The sequence below is a fragment of the Ovis canadensis genome, chromosome 17 (assembly GCF_042477335.2).
Source record: "Ovis canadensis isolate MfBH-ARS-UI-01 breed Bighorn chromosome 17, ARS-UI_OviCan_v2, whole genome shotgun sequence".
NCBI classification, from domain to species: Eukaryota; Metazoa; Chordata; class Mammalia; order Artiodactyla; family Bovidae; genus Ovis; species Ovis canadensis.
In genome coordinates this window covers 64,441,381-64,463,237 of record NC_091261.1, presented here as the reverse complement: position 1 = coordinate 64,463,237, position 21,857 = coordinate 64,441,381, and the positions used below count along the sequence as shown (strand labels likewise).

Sequence of the window (21,857 nt, the reverse complement as noted above, 5' to 3'; positions counted from 1 at the left end):
TTTGCCGACTAAGGTCCATCTAGTCAAGGCTATGGTTTTTCCAGTGGTCATGTATGGATGTGAGAGTTGGACTGTGAAGAAGGCTGAGCGCCGAAGAATTGATGCTTTTGAACTGTGGTGTTGGAGAAGACTCTTGAGAGTCCCTTGGACTGCAAGGAGATCCAACCAGTCCATTCTGAAGGAGATCAGCCCTGGGATTCCTTTGGAAGGAATGATGCTGAAGCTGAAACTCCAGTACTTTGGCCACCTCATGCGAAGAGTTGACTCATTGGAAAAGATTCTAATGCTGGGAGGGATTGGGGGCAGAAGGAGAAGGGGACGACAGAGGATGAGATGGCTGGATGGCATCACTGACTCGATGGATGTGAATCTGAGTGAACTCCGGGAGATGGTGATGGACAGGGAGGCCTGGCATGCTGTGATTCATGGGGTTGCAAAGAGTCGGACACGACTGAGTGACTGAACTGAACTGAACTGAAACATCAAACAAATCCAATGTATAAATCCTATAGGGATCCTAATTAAAACAAAGCAACTAAAAAAAAAAAGAAAAAGAGATCAGGAAATCTGAACATTGATTGGATAATTGCCAGTATTAATTTTAAATATGGTATGTTGTTAAGCTTTTTAAAAGCTTTTATTTTTTAGAGATACATTCTGAAATATTTACATGTGAAATAATATGAAATCTTAGATTTACCTCAAATAATCCAGATGCAGCTGGGGGCTATAGATGAAATAAAAATGGCCATGATAGCTATAGTTAAAGGACACACAAGGATTTATTTGGACTATTTTCTCTACCTTTGTATATGGTCAAATTTTTCCATTATAAAAAGGTTTTCCAAAAATTCTAGCATCCTTAAATAATGCTTTGTTATGTAGCTCAGTATTTTCAAATTGGCTATCATTTGAATCTGCTGTTTAGCAATACATAACAATATATATATATCCTGATGATTTAATACTTCTGTATAAAATAATAAATGCATTAGCCCTAAAATTTAATTTAATTCTGTATTTTTTCAAGCTAACTTTAAACCTGAAAAAGTATATTGCCTTTAGTTCATTAGGACTTCCCTTCTGGCTCAAACAGTAAAGAATCTGCCTACATTGTAGGAGACACCTAGGTTCAATCCCTGGATCGGGAAGATCCCTGGAGAAAGGCATGGCTACTCACTCCAGTATTCTTGCCTGGAGAATTCCTTGGACAGAGGAGCCTGGCGGGCTACAGTCGATGGGATTGCAGAGTTGGACATGACTGAGCTGCTAACACTTTGACTTTAGTTCATTAAAGATTATAAATATTAAAAAAAGATTATAAATATTTATTTTTATCACTTGAGGTAAGCATTCACATAAAAAAAATCAAATTTCACACTCACAGATATAAACACAAAGAGCTCTATCACCACAGTTGGCAGATATTGAGGAAGCTGAGCATTATCGGATATATCAGATTTAATGTATCTTTGTGGCTTTTCCAGAAATTCTCTGATTTAATCTGGAGATTAACAATGACAGAAGAACATTTCTTCTTTATTTCCTTCTCACTTTAAGACTATCGATAACACAGACCATGGTGTTTATAAAGATATTCACCAGCAAGATTACAGGTCAAAGTATGTGAGCCAAAAAGAGTGGTCTTAAGTGTGTTTGCTACCCTGGTGGCTCAGAGGTTAAAGTGTCTGCCTCCATTGGAGGGAGAAATGCGGGAGACCTGGGTTAGATTCCTAGGTCAGGAAGATCCCCTGGAGAAGGAAATGGAGAATCCCATGGACGGAGAAGCCTGGTAGGCTACAGTCCACCGGGTCACATAGAGTTGGACACGACTGAGCGACTTCACTTAAGTGTGTTGTTGGGCTTCCCTCATAGCTCAGACAATCAAGAATCTGCCTGCAATGCAGGAGACGTGGGTTTGTGAGCCAAAAAGAGAAGTCTTACCTGTTGCCTATATAGTGACAGTTTGCCTTCAATTGGTTCATTTCTCATCATTTTCTTTTCAATCAGCTGATTGATCTGTGTGTTTATTTCATTTATCTAAAACAGTATGAAAATAAAAAAGGTTAAAACTATGGCTGTGATTACCTAAATTAAGGGACATCTGGTCAAACAAAGCTCTGAATTGACAGTTGTTATTATCAGTGATTTTGATAGGAGGCTCAGTCCTATTAATACCATTGATGGGTTGTTACGATTACTTTGAGACAATCTGCATTTTGTGGGTCATGCTACGTATTTACAGAACTGGATTAGTTACATGGATTTAACCACCCATGTCTAAATTATCCTATTCTACATGAAGTATTTAAATTATTTTATAAGACAATTTCTAAAAATCTGAAGTTACCCCTTTACCTAGTCTGTGACTTTTCAAGTAATTAAGTGATAAAGCAGATCTGGACTAATATTACCCAGGGATTTAGTACAAGGAATTTACAAACCCAGCTGAGAGTTGACATGAATGCCATCTAAAAACCCTTTCTGTTCGAATGAATGATCTGTGATTCTAAGATAGCTGTCATTTATCCCATTCATTCATCTAAACTTTTCTCAGACGTAATAAAACTGAATAAAGGCAATAGAAGCATACAGTCCTATAAGTTTTTTTAAAAATTATATGACTTTCAGTATAACTATCCTTTGAAAAGACTAGAATTTTTCTGCTAATCCTATGACATTAAATTTAAGCCAAATCTGAGTTGGACAACTAATTTCTATACATAAATTAAAAGAATTATGTATTTAATTGTAGTGGCTATTAAGCCTATTAATGTCAAAATCCTTCAATCAATTTTCATGGTATTTAATTATTATTTAAAGAAATAAACACTTGATTAGTATTTTATTTTTAAGAAACAAAAATGCTATGATATTGGGTTTCAATGAACATTACAAGAAAGTTCAATAATTCCAAAGCAGGCATAAAAAGCTAATAAAAAACATTAGCTCTAAGTACAAAATTGCTATATTATTTTTGGAAATAAAAAGTAATCATTTAAAATATTTTTAAAATTTTGTTATCTAAATGACTATATTATAAACATATAAATCTATGAGTCAACCATATGCATTAATTTATTTCTCCAAGTTACCCAGTTTCCTAATCAGTTGCGGATTAAGAAACAACATAATGTGTTATAATCTCATAAAGAACAATTCCTTATAAGAGCTGTCAACTCTTAGCACAGGTTAATTTCAGAGTCAAGAGCAGAACACTATAGAAGCAGTTCACATAATTTTCATGGGACTGGAGAAGAGATAAAATTGGGAGCTTATTAAAAAAAAGGTGATTGTTACTTACTTTAGATTCAAGTTCAAGAAGATCAGAATGGCCCATAGCAGGCTCCGAGACCACTTTTTGTAAAAAATGTAATTCTTTTTTCTTGTTCTCTAATTCTTTAGGAAATTTTTCAGTTACCATATATGAATTGAATTTTATCTCCTCCTCTAGCCTCTTCATTAAACCTATGAAAATTAAATAAGTGATTATTCAGCCCAATAGAGTAGGTACAGTGATGCTTTCTACATTTTAAAATATACAACCTGGAGAGAGTAGGTCTGACTCTGTGACCCCATGGACTGTAGCCCACAGGCTCCTCTGTCAATGGAATTTTCCAGGCAAGAATACTGCAGTGGGCTGTCATTACAGAACAATAAAGGATTGGCCACTGAAACTTTTTGAGGTTAATCAGAATGATAATAAAGGACAATTTACATAGACTATAGTTGAAGTCGCTCAGTGTCCGACTCTTTGCGACCCCGTGGACTGTAGCCTACCAGGCTCCTCTGTCCGTGGGATTTTCCAGGCAATAGTCCTGGAGTGGATTGCCATTTCCTTCTCCAGGGGATCTTCCCAACCCAGGGATCGAACCCAGGTATCCCATATTGTAGACAGACGCTTTACCATCTGAGCTACCAGGGAAGTCTTAATTTACATAGAAGAATATTTAAATTACAGAAAAAGTAATATTATGATATTCCCAAATTACCATCTAATTCTTTTATACTCCACATTATGCAAAAATAACATTTACAGAGCCAAATATATTGCTGGATCATATTTTGTCTCCTATGTATTTAAGGAACCCATGAACCAAATGACAACACAAATGAAATCTAATCCAGGTTACTTCCTCTGTAAGTAGTCATTTATTCTTTTTCTTTTGCAGTACTTATGCAATTTATATCGGAGAAGGCAATGGCAACCCATTCCAGTACTCTTGCCTGGAAAATCCCATGGATGGAGGAGCCTGGTAGGCTGCAGTCCATGGGGTCGCTAAGAGTCGGGCATGACTGAGCAACTTCACTTTCACTTTTCACTTTCATGCATTGGAGGAGGCAATGGCAACCCACTCACTCCAGTATTCTTGCCTGGAGAATCCCAGGGATGGAGGAGCCTAGTGGGCTACCGTCTATGGGGTTGCACAGAGTTGGACACGACTAAAGTGACTTAGCAGCAGCAGCAGCAGCATGCAATTTGTATTTCTATTCTAATACTTAACAACAGTAATAATACATTGTAATTTTTAGGTTTAAACTAATGAAGACATTACTAAAGGTACAAGTTAAATTCTGAAAAAGAGAAATTATCTACATTCATAAACATTTTCAGTTTTCCACATTTGGTAGTTTTGATTTTACAAAGTATTAAGTTTACAGTTAAGTGACAACTTAAATTATATTTTAAAGATTTGATAGTTTTCTTATTCTGGCAGAGAGCACAATTGTACACATACACAGATTTTCAGTGAATAATGATTTTGTTATAAATTCCCAGCCTCGAGAGATTTTAAAAGTTTATTTCAGATCTTTCCATTACACATCTACAAATTCTGGCTGGACTTTTTAAAACACCGGATTTCCGGTTTAAGTAATCTACGTACGTAGATTGCATAATAAATTTGGACCAAAGCCTTAAAATTATTTTTAGTTTTCCTGAGCTAACCATGTATTAATGGGTAAAAATTTATTAATGGGAAATTCATAAGTTTTCCATTCATCCCTACAATTTCCCATCTCTTTTTTAGGGACTGGAGAATGGAAGTGAAGAGAGTGTTTCATGAATCACTATAATTAGGCAATCATTCCTATATGGTTTCCAATTAACTCTACACCCTGGCTTCTTTGGCTGTTAGATGACCAGTTTTTCCATCTTCAAGTTCTTAAAACATACCGCATATAATCCAGAGATGCAAGAAATAAAGTCTAAAATGTTTTTAAAAGATTTTAAATTCTTAAATATTATTTTGCCTGTTTAAAAAAGTTCCTAATTCTAGAAAATACAAACTAATCTATAGTAACAGAAAGCAGGTCAATGGTTGTCTGAGGAGGGTGAGAGGGACAGAAATGAGACATTACAAAGGAAATGTTTTACGGTGATGGATATAGCAATATTTATATTTTGATTAAGGTGATAGTTTCATCAGGGTACACATATGTCAATACTTAACAAGTATATACTTTAAACATTTGCAGTTTATTATATGTCCATTTTGGAGAAGGCAATGGCACCCCACTCCAGTATTCTTGCCTGGAAAATCTCACGGACGGAGGAGCCTGGTAGGCTGCAGTCCATGGGGTCGCTAAGAGTTGAACATGACTGAGCAACTTCCTTTCACTTTTCACTTTCATGCGTTGGAGAAGGAAATGGCAACCCACTCCAGTGTTCTTGCCTGGAGAATCCCAGGGACGGGGGAGCCTGGTGGGCTGCCGTCTATGGGGTCGCACAGAGTCGGACACAACTGAAGTGACTTAGTAGCATATGTCCATTTAACCTCAGTAAAGCTGAGATAAGGTCAACAAAAAACAGTTTCTGTCACATTTTAAAATCCTTCTCTTAAAAAATTTAACTTATACTTTGAAAAGTGGACATATTTCTATGCAGTTTTTAAAAAAGATTATCTTTCAAAATCCTGGTGAACATGTATATGTATGGCTGGGTCCCTTCACTGTTCACCTGAAACTACCACAACATTGTTAATTGACTATACCCCAATACAAAACAGAAAGTTTGATAAAAACATGCTGATGAGATAAACATAAGGTCACTAAGATCTCAGCAAACATTGTTAATTAAAAACCCTCTGAAAACATCCTGCTGATCCTACTACAACTGAATAAGAAGCTTCTTTTATATAACAAATCTCAGGAATATGTAGAATATAAAGATAAATTAAAACTTCAGTGAATGTTTTATAATATGGCTGTTACTCAGAAAAAATACAAATTACACTGACACTAAAAATACTTTCATGTTATTTACGCAAATAGAATTTTTTTGTAAGCCATTTTTTTGTTACTAAAATATTTAGATGGACCTTATTAAACTAAATACCTGAAGCAATTGAACATCTGTTTAATTTACTCTTTTCCTAGTCTGCTGAATATAATCCTTAAGACTCTGCTTCCTAGAACAATGTCAACAAAGCAGGGACTGAACTTCCTGCTCCCCATTCCCTGTCAACCCACAAAAAACACATACTGCACAAATAATACCTTATTTCAATATTTTTAGCAGTTTTTTCTTCTCTGATTCCCCTCCTACCTGTGGAAAAGATAATTTTCTTCCTATGCAGGGTTAGGGTCTCTACTTCCTCCTCCCAACTATTTAAGATTATTTACTAAATGCTTACTGTGCAAATCTGTGTGCTAAGGCCTGAAAATAGAATAATTATGACTTCATGACTAGCCCGGAGTTAGCTAGTCAGGTATGCCAACAATTAACATGTTATGGTAACTGCTGTAGAACATTCAGTGAAATAGCTGGGATACAATGGGAGCACACAGGAAAGATTGCTACCAGTTCTCACCTTTTCCTCCCGAATCTTCACATCTTCCTTGGTCTGACTGACTCTTCAGTAAACACCACTACACCACTACCGCCCCTCAGTCTATGCATAGATTTCTCAATCATTCCCACACTCCCTCCCTTGCCTTCTTTCCAAAGACAAGCAGTCAGAAGAAGCCTGACCTTTTATCTCTACTTCCTCCATCATCTGCTCAGCCCAGTGCATTGTTGTTTCAGTCACTGTGCTTTAGCATGGAATGTCTTCCATTCCTCCACCTCTGCAGCATTAAGTTACTCAATCACCACACCTCCAGGAAGCCATTTGACTCTGTGTTAGAGTAGCTCAGATGGTAAAGAATCTGCCCGCAATGCGGAAGACCCAGGTTCAATCCCTGGCTTGGGAAGATCCCCTGGAGGAGGGCATGGCAACCCATGCCAGTATTCTTGTCCAGACAATTCCATGAACAGAGGAGCCTGGCGGGTTACAGTCCATGCGTTTGCAAAGAGGCGGGCATGACTGAGCAACTAACAAATGTGCTGGAGTTTGGTGCTCTTTGCCTCTTTGTTTTCATCGAAGCTGGGGTCCATCAGTTTATTTGTCATGCTGCATTATCATTGTCTACTGCTTGTCATTTCACCATTAGCCTGTGAGCACTTTAATAGAAATAGCTTTCCTTTCTATTCCCAGTACTTAGCACAGTACCTGACATGGAGCAGATGTTCAATAAACACTGAATTAATGGACTGGTTCTGAGCCAATTATTTCTATTACTACTTAGCAATACAACTGATTTTATTATTTAGCAGGATCTACTAAACCATCTCAAGAGATGCCCCAAAGAGAACAAATTTTATTTGTCCATTTTATTACTAAATATGTATTTCCTGACCTCAAAATTCCATTTAGTCTATAAAGCCAAAGCAAAATAAAGTCTATCTGCTTAAATAAAAAATGAAATATTACTAACACTATAAATACCTTTGGATATTCTTAGTTACCAGAATTAAACCATAATAGCAAGAAATACTTAACCTAATAAAATTGAGGATAACAGATACTGAAGAAACACATGTTCAGGCTAACATTTTATTTTATTTTATTTTTTTCAGGCTAACATTTTAAATTGTAGTAAACTGTGCTGATCAATAAGTTATTTTTCTGCTTACTAAATCTTTCAATTCTTCTACACATTACTTTCATTTTCCAAAATTCACTATTAATGGTAAGTTCTAAAAATTTCTTACCAAAGATAGACCTATGCAAACAAATTTCTTGTTGATATTCATTTTTAAATGTGTATAGTTTAATGAATTTCTTTTAAAGATTTATCTTAATTTTTTACACTAAAGATGTGAAGGAACCTACATCAAATCCAGAGAACATATACTAAAAAGTTATACTGTATATTCTACTAAGGAGTAAAAAAGCACTAAAAATTATTTTCTTTTGTCTTAAAACATTCTCCTAAAAAGTGAAAACCTAGTGAATAAAGAATCAAACGATGCCAACAACTACATGCACAGCAACTTCCAGGTATTGCTTGAAGCTGAATTTATGACTGAGAGGAGTGAGAGATTTCATATAGTTAAACAACTCAGTGGTGTCTGACTCTTTGCAACCCCATGGACTGTAGCCCACCAGGCTCCTCTGTCCATGGAATTCTCCAGACAATAATATTGGAGTGGGTAGCCACTGCCTTCTCCCGGTGATCTTCCCAATCCAGGGATCCAGGGATCAAAACTCCTGTATTACAGGCAGATTCTTTACCATCTGAGCTACCAAGGAAGCCCAAGAGATTCTATGGAAAGTCATTAATTCACATGTATTAACCATACATTTTATGGGGACTACTATTGTGGTTTCTTAAATATTAATTAAATGTGTCATATTTCTTTGATTTTAAGATGCTATTAATTATAAGACATCAACTAAATTAACAAATACCATATGAAATGTATACATAAAGTACAAGATATACCCCAACTGTAAAAACAATTAAAATGTTAAAGATCATGTATCTAGAATCAAGGAAGTACTGTATTATCTCTTTAACAGATTTATTGAGATATAATTTACCATATAGCCATAAAATTCATCTACTTAAAGCATACGGTTCAATGGCTTTTAGTATATTCACAGAACTGTATGACTACCACAATCAATTTTATACCATTTTAATCAAGTTTCAAAAGAAGCCTCTATACCCACTAGCAGTCTCCTATCCCCCATCACCCACCCACCAACCAACACAGTTGTCCTCACCTATAATTTCCCAACCCTAGGCACTTATCATTGATTTCTGTCTCTATGTATTTGCTTATTCTGGAAATTTCATACAAATGGGATCACATAATAAGTTGTCTTGGTTTCACTTAGGATGATTTGGGAGTTCATCCATATCGTAGCATGTATCAATACTTCATTCCTTTTATTGTTGAATAAAATTCATCAGTTCATCAGTTTAGGGACATTGATATTGTCTTTATATTTTGGCTATTATGAAAAGACCCTGATGCTGGCAAAGATTGAAGGCAAGAGGAGAAGGAAGAGCAGCAGAGGATGAGATGGTTAGATAGCATCACTGATTCAATGGATATGAATTCGAGCAAACTCCAGGAGAGAGTGAAGGACAGGGAAGCCTGGTGTGCTGCAGCCCATAGAGCTGCAAAGAGTCGGACATGACTTAGCAACATTATAAACAATGCTGCTATGAACATGCGTGTACAAGTTTTCCTGTGGACATATGCTTTCTACTCTTTTGGGTAGATATCCAGGAATAAAATTGCTGAATCAAATGGTAACTCTAGGTTTAACATTTTGAGGAACTGCTGAACTGTTTTCCAAAGTAGATGAATCATTTTACATTTCCACCAGCACTATATGCAGGTTCCAATTTTTTCACAACCTTGTCAACACTTGTTATTGACTGTCTTTTTTATTATAGTCATTCTATATATTATATATTAGAGTATAATGTTTCCTAGAACACTTGAAAAATATCCTCCAAGAGCTGGATATTTACATTGAAATATTTCTCCAGTACAAATGAGAATTTTTTACTGCTCTTTCAGTTTACATCATCTCCCTTCTAATGAACAAAAACACCTTAAAAATGCCTAGGATGGGTTTGGTGGTATAATCTGGGATTGCTGTTCAGTCGCTGTCATGTCCAACTCTTTGCAACCCCATGGACTGCAGCACCCCAGGCTTCCCTGTCCTTCACTATCTCCCAGAGTTTGCTCAGTCTCATCATGTTCATTAAGTCGATGATGCCATCCACCCATTTCATCCTCTGTTGCCCCCTTCTTCTCCTGCCATCCATCCTCTATGTAAAGCTAATGTGATAACAGAGCCAGAGATACCCATTTCATTGGCACAACCCAAAATACGAAAAGCACTCAGTTTTAAGGATCTAGCATTTTATTCTTTTTCTTTATAGCCCTGGCAGTAAAATGATATTTACACTTTTTCTGTCCAACTTTTTCATAGCGTCCATTCTAAGTATTTTACACATTCACACACCAGAGAGCCTCCCTCCACCATGGTTTCCACTACCTTCACTCTCTGACAAAACACTGAAAGGGAATTAAAAGACCATAGGTGAACACTTCAGGATGTCTTAACCAGGCTGTCACTTACTAGCTAGGAAATGATGCCCCAAAATGCTGACCTATTGCTTGACAATCATCAGTTCCCATTAGTAAGGAAGACTACTGACTTAAACTAGTATTCTCACTAATATGATCACCTATATCACACAGTAATTCCCACTTACTTTCAGGTGTCGCATCTGCTGCTGCGTGTCGCATACTTTTCAGCTGGTTTTGTATTCTTTGCAGTCTCTGCACTGCATGAAATAGCTTTAAAATACAATTACATCTATTACTTGCTTATTCTGCTGAAACCTACCATTTACATAGACAAGCAATGAAAAATACAAGTTCTACATAATTCTTATAAAGGAAATAAATAATAACTAAGAAATTACTAAGCTAAGCCAAAAATGTAACTGGTTTGCTCAATGCATTTTCAAGTAAAACTTAAAAAAAAAAAAAAAGGTTTCGGAAATGTTTTCTTTAGTTATTTGTTGAATTTGGTGATCAAGGAAAAATGCATGTTAAAGAAATATTTGTACTAGGCTTTTCTGTTAAAACATGGTTTTCTTAATTCCAAGAAATGCTAACATTCTCAGAAATGATGTTTGAGAATCAGAAAGTGAAGCTAAGTAACCATTCAGGGCACGGGCAAATGCAGCTTACTGCACTAATATTATGAAGCCAAGCCAAGTTCCAGAAGAGCCAAAAACCTAAACTGCCCATTTAGTAGCAAATGACGCTGATTTGAAATATCATTCTAATACACAAGTCCACTCAGTTTTAAGATAGATTTTCAATAAAATAAAAGAAATACTTTCTGGCCAAATTATTTTTTTCTTTAAGGCAAAATCTAAAAATGTGGAGTATGTGTGATTTTTGAGTCTTTTCATGATTTGCTTATTTGCCACTGGAGTAAAACATAAAAAATACCATGATTCGTGGAATAAAATAGACATTCTCATACAGTCTGAATCTTAAGACACCCTTTAGAGATTCTAGAAGTTCTATTAACAGTTAATCTTACCGCTTTACATTACAATGGATATTCTGTAATGCTGGAACAACATGAGTTAAGCATGGCCCAAGAGATAGTGCATAGATACGCATGAAAAATAGAAACCCAAAAGATGGTTTTGTTTTTGCTGTTGGTACCATGCAATACTCTTAAAAAGAGTATTTCATTATGCTAACAAAGGGAAACATGAACATCCTCAATTCTAAAAATCTTCCTCTTAACACCTGAATGATCAGAAGGAACTATTTCTTTCATCATGACAATATAAACTTTTATGTGGGTACCTGATTTTTTTGTTCCTGTTTCTGTTGTGCAAGAAATTCTTCTCTCTCTTTCTCAACTCGAAGTTGCCTTGCTATTTTCAGCATCCTCTGATGATTCTGAACTGCCTCCACCTACAGTAAGGGAATAAGTAGTATATGTTACTGTCAGATTTAAGAGAGACATTAGCATGTCACGTGACTCAGACATTCACTTATCATTTCCTTTTGGTAAACAGCATTCCCTAGAGATGACACTAAAGTTTCACACTCCAGGTCCTTGAAAGCCTTGGGCTGCTGCCTAGGGAGATTCCCTTTCTGTTCATATTATTTGACTCCCTCTTCAGACGTACACTTATGCCTTGCTTAATCTTTACTTGCAATTCCTAATTCTTTGCAAGTTCTTGGGACTGAGGGTCAAAGTTTTACAGTGCTAATTCTTGCCTTACCCTTTTCTTCAAACGTTCAACTCTCTTAATAAGCTGATCCTTTTCTTCCTCCATTGCACTGATATCCTAAAAAGCAGTCAAGAAGACATTATAAGGAAAAAATATTCTTTGTCTGTAGAATTCAGATAAGCTTTTTATATGACTACACATTTAGCACTTCCATCACTTATAACCAGAGCATTAAGAAGCAAAGATCCTCTTTTGGAAGAAGTGCATTTCTATCTACCACCCGCCCTTCCTCTCCAGGGTTCTTTATTCAGAGTAATTTATTTGGTAGCTTGGTATTCATTTAGAAAAGCAACAGGTTATAAAATAGTAAGGTGAAGCTGCCAAGCAGCCCATTTGTGTTCTAATTCCAATATGGACACACGATTTTTCAAAAATCTTTTATAATGGATAGTGTGCAGGTCTAAAAATGTGAACAGCTGCTGACATCCCACCTTCTCTGTTAAACACCAAACTTTATATTCTGTCAGTTTTCCAGTAAAATTATTTTTAAGGCTATGGTGTTTTCAATATATAAATTTGTGTCTGGTTTTGCCAATTAACCAATTCCCTTTCTAAAAATAAAAGATCTCAAAAAAAAATTTTCCACCAGCTCCACAATATTTTCTAGTGAAAACAAAACAAGCAAAAAAATCCTTGCTAAACCCCAAAAACTAACAGGCTAACTCTCACAGTAATAATGAAAGGAAAAATACACATGGTGGTCAGTACTGCCAGGATCTGGGGAAACAGGGACTGTTACTATTGGTGGTATTGTACTGGAGAATAATTTCAAAAGTCTTAAAATAAGTGTGCATACCTTCTGGATCAGTAATTTTACCCATGGGAATCTATAAGGATTCTCATAGATGCTAATTCTATCTAAAATTTGGAACTGACCCAAATGTCTAAGGATTATTAAGTGAATTATGGCACAACACAATGAAAGTTACTAAAAATTACTCAGAAGAATGTTGGATAACATGAGAAGAAGTCATGATACAGCATTACTCGAAAGCAGACTATGATCTTTATATATAATACAATACCAAGAAAAAGATTTACATATATTCACTAAAATAGCAATAAAAGTTACCACAAGAGCATGGGATTTTAAGTGAATTAGTTTCTATTTTTTGCTTAATTGTATTTCCTTACAAAGAATATATTCAAAAACACTCCAGTAATAATTAATAAAATTAAAATCACAGACTCTAGGTTATTTTATCATTTCTGGTTACTAACATGGCATAATGGAGGAACAGTAGATGGGTATCTATCACCCTTATTCCATACTTTGTGATAAGTATCTACTTATGGGTCTTTCTTTTCTATCAGATGTGACTTCATCTTTCATTTCTAATACATTCAATAAACTCTTATTGGAGACCTATTACATGCAGGGGACTGGGGATAGACACTGGGGATATTGTGGTAAATAAGATATATAGACATGGTCCTCGCCCTCACAGAGTTTAAAATGTCTGGAAAGACAGACATTAAAATAACTATAAGTACAATGAGTGTTACAAAACAAAAAGAATTGAGGTGAACTAATCCATCTAGAGAATCAGGGAAGGGCCTCCCTGAGGAAGCAACTTCTAATGATTCTTGTTTGAGAAGATAAAGATGTTATTTCTAAAATTATAAAATTCAAGAAAGCGAAAATTAGCAGTGTTTTAGAGAAAGAACTTATATGTCTGGTGAGAGTTCAAAAATATTTTTTGGAGAACACTAAATAACATGCATCAAGAAAGACATAAAAATCCTTATATGCTTTCTACTTCTAGAAATTTATTCTAAGGAAACAATCACAGATAGCCCCAAATAAATTTATGTAGAAGATAATTATAGCATTATCTATAATAGCAAATTATGAAAACAAAACACCAAAAACTGTAAAACTATCCATAGTTTTAGAATATAGAATAGAATATAGTAAATAGAATACTATTTACTCATTGAAAATCACATTGTAGAAAGATAACAATGGGAATATATTCACAATGCAATGATTAAAAAAATAAGATACAAATAATAATGTATAGTGTGATCCCAAATACATACATACATACACACATACACACACACACACATACACAAAATCTGAAAGGATATAGTGCAACAAATGTTAACAATTAGATTTTTTTCCTTCTGTTTTTCTTTCTTCTATGACATAGACTTTATATATATATGTGTGTGTATATACACATATATATTAGATGAAGACCCAAAACATAATTACTTTTAATCCATGGTAGTGATCTATACAGGCTTCCTTGGTGGCTCAGTAGTAAAGAATCTGCCTGCCAATGCAGGAGACTTGGGTTTGATCTGTGGATCAGGAAGATCCCCAGGAAGAGGACATGGTAATCCACTCCAGTATTCTTGCCTGGGAAATCCCATGGACAGAGGAGCCTGGTGGGCTCTGGTCCATGGGGTTGCAAAAAGTCGGACATGACTTAGTGACTGAACAACAACAAAGTGCTCTATATAACAACAGTACATAAGAATTAACTGTGAGTTAACCCTGGCCTCATTAATTTCTTTGGTAAAGAATCAGCAAAGAATCAGCAAAGGTCCTACAAAAGAAAATTTGCCATTTGCTATCATTAGTTTCTATAGTCTTAAGACATTCTGAATTTAATTCAAATCCCCACCAAAATCATTATTGTTTTTTCTTTACCCTTCTTATTTCTGCTGTAGAAAATCCAGATGTCTTGAGCTGCTCACATTCTTTATGCAAAGTTTTAAAGGCTTCCATCAAATCTTCATACTAAAAGAACAAGTTAAAAAATTATAAACTGACTAGATCCAGTAGGTTTCCTTAATCAGGTCATCTATTAACTTATAGTCATTATTTAATCAGTATAGAACACCATTAAAATATATCCTTAAATATTCATACAGGACACAAAAATGGTGGTGTATATAATCTGGCCTCTAACATGCCAGCTATGTTGACCTTCTTTAAATTCCTGGTATAGTCCACTTTCACTTTACACACCCTATTCCATCCACCTTCACTTTATACACCTTATTCTGTCTGAGAACAACACTCTATGACTCCCTCATCCCTTTCCTGGATAACTTACTCATCCTTCAGATTTCAGTGTCCCCAAAGAAGCCTTCTTTTCTTTAGCCCTGTACCTGTTCTATATGAATACCATGATATCAGAGTAAATATCATATAAACTTGTAATTGCTAGTTACTTATCTGATCTGATTATGGTTCAGATCATGAACTCCTTATTCAGACTTAAATTGAAGAAAGTAGGGAAGACCACTAGACCATTCAAATATGACATAAATCAAATTCCTTATGATTATACAGTGGAGGGGTATCTTCCCTGGTAGCTCAGAGGATAAAGTGTCTGCCTGCAATGCAGGAGACCTGGGTTCGATCCCTGGGTTGGGAAGATTCCCTGGAGAAGGAAATGGCAACCCACTCCAGTATACTTGCCTGGAGAATCCCATGGACAGAGGAGCCTGGCAGGCTACAGCCCACGGGGTCGCAAAGAGTCAGACACGACTGAGCGACTTCACTTCACTTCATACAGTGGAAGTGAGAAACAGATTTAAGGGACTACATTTGATAGAGAGAGTGCCTGATGAACTATGGACGGAGGTTCGTGGCATTGTACAGGAGACAGGGATCAAGACCATCCCCATGGAAAAGAAATGCAAAAAAGCAAAATGGCTGTCTGAGGAGGCCTTACAAATAGCTGTGAAAAGAAGAGAAGTGAAAAGCAAAGGAGAAAAGGAAAGATATAAGCATCTGAATGCAGAGTTCCAAAGAATAGCAAGGAGAGATAAGAAAGCCTTCCTCAGTGATCAATGCAAAGAAATAGAGGAAAACAACAGAATGGGAAAGACTAGAGATCTCTTCATGAAAATTAGAGACACCAAGGGAACATTTCATGCAAAGATGGGCTCAATACAGAACAGAAATGGTATGGACCTAACAGAAGCAGAAGATATTAAGAAGAGGTGGCAAGAATACACAGAAGAACTGTACAAAAAAGATCTTCACGACCAAGATAATCACATTGTTGTGATCACTCACCTAGAGCCAGACATCTGGAATATGAAGTCAAGTGGGCCTTAGAAAGCATCACTGTGAACAAAGCTAGTGGAGGTGATGGAATTTCAGTTGAGCTATTTCAGGTCCTGAAATATGATGCTGTGAAAGTGCTGCACTCAATATGCCAGCAAATTTAGAAAACTCAGCAGTGGCCACAGGACTGGAAAAGGTCAGTTTTCATTCCAATCCCAAAGAAAGGCAATGCCAAAGAATGCTCAAACTACAGCACAGTTGCACTCATCTCACACTCTACTAAAGTAATGCTCAAGGTTTTCCAAGCCAGGCTTCAGCAATATGTGAACCATGAACTTCCTGATGTTCAAGCTGGTCTTAGAAAAGGCAGAGGAACCAGAGATCAAATTGCCAACATCTACTGGATCATAGAAAAAGCAAGAGAGTTCCAGAAAAACGTCTATTTCTGCTTTATTGACTATGCCAAAGCCTTTGACTGTGTGGATCACAATAAACTGTGGAAAATTCTGAAAGAGATGGGAATACCAGACCACCTGACCTGCCTCTTGAGAAACCTATATACAGGTCAGGAAGCAACAGTTAGAACTGGACATGGAACTACAGACTGGTTCCAAATAGGAAAAGGAGTACGTCAAGGCTGTATATTGTCACCCTACTTATTTAACTTCTATGCAGAGTACATCATGAGAAACGCTGGGCTGGAAGAAGCACAAGCTGGAATCAAGATTGCCGGGAGAAATATCAATAACCTCAGATATGCAGATGACACCACCCTTATGGCAGAAAGTGAAGAGGAACTCAAAAGCCTATTATTTAAGTGAAAGAGAAGAGTGAAAAAGTTGGCTTAAAGCTCAACATTCAGAAAACAAAGATCATGGCATTCGGTCCCATCACTTCATGGCAAATAGATGGGGAAACAGTGTCAGACTTAATTTTTTTGGACTCCAAAATCACTGCAGATGGTGATTGCAGCCATGAAATTAAAAGACGCTTACTCCTTGGAAGGAAAGTTATGACCAACCTAGATAGCATATTCAAAAGCAGAGATATTACTTTGCCAACAAAGGCTGGTCTAGTCAAGGCTATGGTTTTTCCAGTGGTCATGTATGGCTGTGAGAGTTGGACTGTGAAGAAAGCTGAGCACCGAAGAATTGATGCTTTTGAACTGTGGTGTTGGAGAAGACTCTTGAGAGTCCCTTGGACTGCAAGGAGATCCAACCAGTCCATTCTAAAGGAGATCAGCCCTGGGTGTTCTTTAGAAGGAATGATGATAAAGCTGTAACTCCAGTACTTGGCCACCTCATGCAAAGAGTGGACTCACTGGAAAAGACCCTGATGCTGGGAGGGATTGAGGGCAGGAGGAGAAGGCAATGACAGAGGGTGAATGGCTGGATGGCATCACCGACTCGATGGACATGAGTTTGGGTGAACTCCGGGGGTTGGTGATGGACAGGGAGGCCTGGCGTGCTGCGATTGATGGGGTCGCAAAGAGTTGGACACAACTGAGCAACTGAACTATCTGTCTCCACCTTTGGACACTGACAGTCAGGAGGACAAGAATCATATTACTTGTGGAGGCTTCTATATCCCTAGGGCCTAGCATAGTACTTAACTGATACAGGTGTTCAATAAAAGAGCAGTTAAAGGAATGAAAAAAGTCACAACTCTTATCCCAAAATTTTTTAAAATAGGGTTTTTTTTTGTGGATAATGACAAAATTAATATTTTCTTCTTGACATATATCCTGCAAGTCTATAAATCAATTGTTCTAAAACTCTTCATTTAGAAAGACAATGTGAATTTTTTATTAGGTTCTCCGCTAAAAGACTGGCTAAACATGTAAATCATTTCATACATATACTTCAAACATGCTTCAAGAACAAATATGTCTTTAGTATTATTAATTCTTCCATTAGTAATTAGTTTGGCATGTTTGATTAAAAACTATTAATAAACTTCCTTCAGAGGAATTAGTTTCTATCAAATTTATTGATAGCGGAGTGTAGGGAGGAGAAAATAGTTCATGTGTACACTCTCTACTACTTACATTGTGTAAAGCCTTCAAAGGTAGGGGCTGCAATGGTGCTGTGCTTTCTCAAGGTGTCTACTGTATTATTTGACATAATTATTTGCATAAACCTTTCAACCCTTGAAATGTCTTAAGAGATCAATACTGACTCTATTTTGAGTTACTGTCATGGCTACCCAAAATAACAAAATATATGGATAAAAAACATTTAGTAGATTGTTTCAATTTAACCAAATTTTGAGCCATATCATACAAAATCCTGGAGAAAAATAAAGATGGATAAGACATGATACCTGTCCTTAGAGATCTCATAAATCTACTGGAAGAGACAGATAGACAAACTATTAAAATTCACAACAAACTGGCACAAATTGGTCTAAAGACCTACTATAAAACAAAAGTACAAATGCTAAAGAGAAGCAAATTTTTTCTTTTAAATCAAAGTTCTTTGCACTCTCAAGCCTAAATTCTCTAACTTCCATAGTCTATTTCCATAGAGTGGTTTAGACAGTCTTCAATCAGCAACATGCTTTGAAATCCCAGGACCAGGAGCCAGACCAGCCAAAATCCTGTATAGTTAAGAGCTTTAATGTCTTAAGGCCAGAAACCCAATATCCATCAAAACTCTGGTGAGGAAAGTACACTGAAATTGCAAATTCCTGGTTCTTTCTCTACCTTCTGCCTGATTAGGACATCCTTTGAGATCATAACCCTGGCTTCTTTGCCTACACACAATTTTTGAAGGTATAGTGCCAATTTATACCTTTTGCTCTGGTGTAATTATTATGATAACCACCCTCCTCTCTAATTTGGATGACAAATTATATAGTCATCTAACTAAGTATTCCGCAGTTCCAAGCCTAGGATCCTATCTACCCACAATTCTTTTTTAAAAAAATCCACATGTGTTTACTCGTTCAAGGACATTTTAAAACTTCAGTTAAACTTTTGAGGTAATGGCAGATTCAGTTGTAAGAAACAGTACAAAGAAAGTCCACATGCCCTTTACTGAACCCCCACCCTCATGGTACTGAGTTGGTCAAAAAGATCATTTAACTATGCACAATTCCTAAGTAATAAATTATTTTAAAATCCTAATTTCAGGATTTTTTCTATCCACATACTCTATCACCAAAATGGTACTGGTGTTCAGAAGTCAATATTTTCATAGAGTGATTACAGGCAAAAATTATTGATAACAATTTATCCTTTTGGTTCCAATGGAAATACAGAAACAGCAAATAAACTTAAGTGAGATTAATATATATTTGAAACCTTGAAACCCATTACATATAGCTTAAAAATACCATTTATATATTGTATACCTGTTTATTGGTATCAGCCACAGTTTCATCCTGGAGAAACTCACTTGGTACCTCAAGTTTTATTAAAAAACGAGCTAAATATGCTCTTTTCTTCAGTTCACTAGTTCTCTGAAGAAGCCAGTGGAGCACTGGGTAAATTACAGGTTTACTTCCAATCACCAGACCCTGACGAAAGGTACTCCTATAAAAAGAAAATAAACATACACACACACACACACACACACACACACACACACACACACACACACAGAGGCTTAAAAGTAAACCTTGAAAAGAGTTACCATTTGCTCAAATCCAATTTACACTTATCCATAACTATTTTAAAAAGATAAAACCAAGGCTATTCTAAAGTAAGTCTGCACATTGACAATAATCATAAAATTAGTCCCTTAATACATCACTGGAATATATGAGGAGGTTATTTTGGAACCATTAACTGGTCAGCCCTAATACTTCACTTCACTGACTGGACAGGTTTAAGTTGTAGCTTTTGTACAGGATGGCAGATAAATGATTAAATAGAAACATGGATTTGCCTGACTTTTTTTATTAAGAAAAAGAACTGACTCACTTAAGACTCCTACATGACAAAATAACAGTAAAAACCAAGATTATTTTGAAATTCAGTGATTTCATGAGGCCACTGTCTTAGGGAAAACAAATATTGCCAGAAAGACTGACTATGAAGGTTTAGATATTAAAGTACAGCTCTAAGAAAGCAACACTTGGTCAGCTTCTTACATGTCTGCGGCATTTCCTGGAGGTTTGTATTTAAGAATACCAAGAAGGCTCAACATCCTTTTGGCTGTTTGCTCTGGCATCTCCTCTCTGATATCAACAACTTGCTAACAAAGAAATTGAAAAAATGTTATTATGCAAATATAGCAAAGTACAATATTGAAACTCACTGACAAAATTGTCCTGCTAGAGCATAACAGTCACAATGGTCTCTTCATAAAACAGATTAAGTATGGAGGCTTCCAGATTCCAAGGGAGGGTACATACAAGCTAGATCAGGATTCATACTAAGAATGCCAAGCTTAAGAAAGTCTCCAGTGGAAAAGACCAGTGTATATGAGACATGAGCTAACTTGCAACACAATAAAACCTTTTGTAAAAGCATTTTCATTCCGGGACCAAATCTATTTATGTTTGGAACTGCACAAATAATTTCTAAGTAAGGTACAAGGAGGTAATTTAATTTTTGAGCTAGTAGAGAAATCTTAAAGATCATCTACTATCACTTTATAGGAATGGAAAACTAGGCCCAGAGAGGTTAAATAATTTGCCCCAAAGTCACAGATATTTAGTGGCAGAAACTTGCTTTCTTGCCACCCTTTTCATCACAGAGAAAAAGAAAACTCTTACCTTTGGGTCAATCTCAGCCAGAACATCATTGAGAACTTGTAATAGTTGCATTGGCTCCAGGGAATCAAATGTGATTAAATTATAGTTCTTCCTAAAAGGTTCCTTATTGAGATTGTCCACGATGAATTTTATTTGATCACTCATAATTAGGTCTTATAATTTAAACTAAAAAGTAAAAATACAGGAAAAAATTCCTCAATGTTGGAAACAAAAATTCTGTATTAACAAAATACATTCACCAGAAGGTCAGTATTAAGTTCATAGGAAGTAGGCATGGAATGTATTCTACATGGAATACAAAATGCTGTGAAAAAGAGTTATTTTGTTGAAAGAGTGTGTGGACTTTATTAGGAATGCTACAGTACATATTGATAATATTCAATGACACATTTTTGTATATGCATCTGATAGCAATCATCTGAATTAACATGGACAAGTGAATATAAAACCCACCCACATTAACACTTCTCCCATTCAACTCTACAATTTTTACCCAGGGGTAAAACTCAGCCTGGAGACATGCTTCAATTTTTTTTTTAATTAGCATCCCACATTCATCCAAGTTTCCAAATTCTCTAGATAATCAGATCTGGGAACCCTGGACCCACTATATGGCCACAACCAACTGAAGCTGGGTGAGTGGGTGAAAGTTGCTCAGTCATGTCCAACTCTTTGCAACCCCATGGACTATATAGTCCATGGAATTCTCCAGGCCAGAATACTGGAGTGGGTAGCCTTTCCCTTCTCCAGGGGATTTTCCCAACCCAGGGATCAAACCCAGGTCTCCTGCATTGCAGGTAGATTCTTTACCAGCTAAGCCACAAGGGAAGCTGGGTAGAGGTTGCAAACTTCAGCCTTAGGTATGCCTTCTTTGAGCTTCCCAGGTAGCTCAGTGGTAAAGAATCCACCTGCCAATGCAAGAGATGTGGGCTCAATCCCTGGGTCAGGAAAAGCACCTGGAGAAGGAAATGGCTACCCACTC

At 36.3% G+C, this 21,857-nt stretch overlaps 1 protein-coding gene across 1 annotated transcript in view; it reads right to left on the bottom strand.

Annotated features, from left to right (window-relative positions):
* Positions 1–21,857, bottom strand: part of IFT81 (intraflagellar transport 81) — a 154,536-nt gene that overhangs the window by 73,261 nt on the left and 59,418 nt on the right. Inside the window, exons 3-11 of the mRNA XM_069557822.1 lie at positions 20,876–21,040; positions 20,249–20,352; positions 19,508–19,688; positions 14,783–14,872; positions 12,112–12,177; positions 11,687–11,797; positions 10,567–10,651; positions 3,305–3,468; positions 1,945–2,040 (exon numbers count right to left, since the gene is read on the bottom strand). Coding sequence (XP_069413923.1) covers positions 1,945–2,040; positions 3,305–3,468; positions 10,567–10,651; positions 11,687–11,797; positions 12,112–12,177; positions 14,783–14,872; positions 19,508–19,688; positions 20,249–20,352; positions 20,876–21,019 — 1,041 coding nt within the window. The 5' untranslated portion in view covers positions 21,020–21,040. The remainder of the gene's footprint in view (positions 1–1,944; positions 2,041–3,304; positions 3,469–10,566; positions 10,652–11,686; positions 11,798–12,111; positions 12,178–14,782; positions 14,873–19,507; positions 19,689–20,248; positions 20,353–20,875; positions 21,041–21,857) is intronic.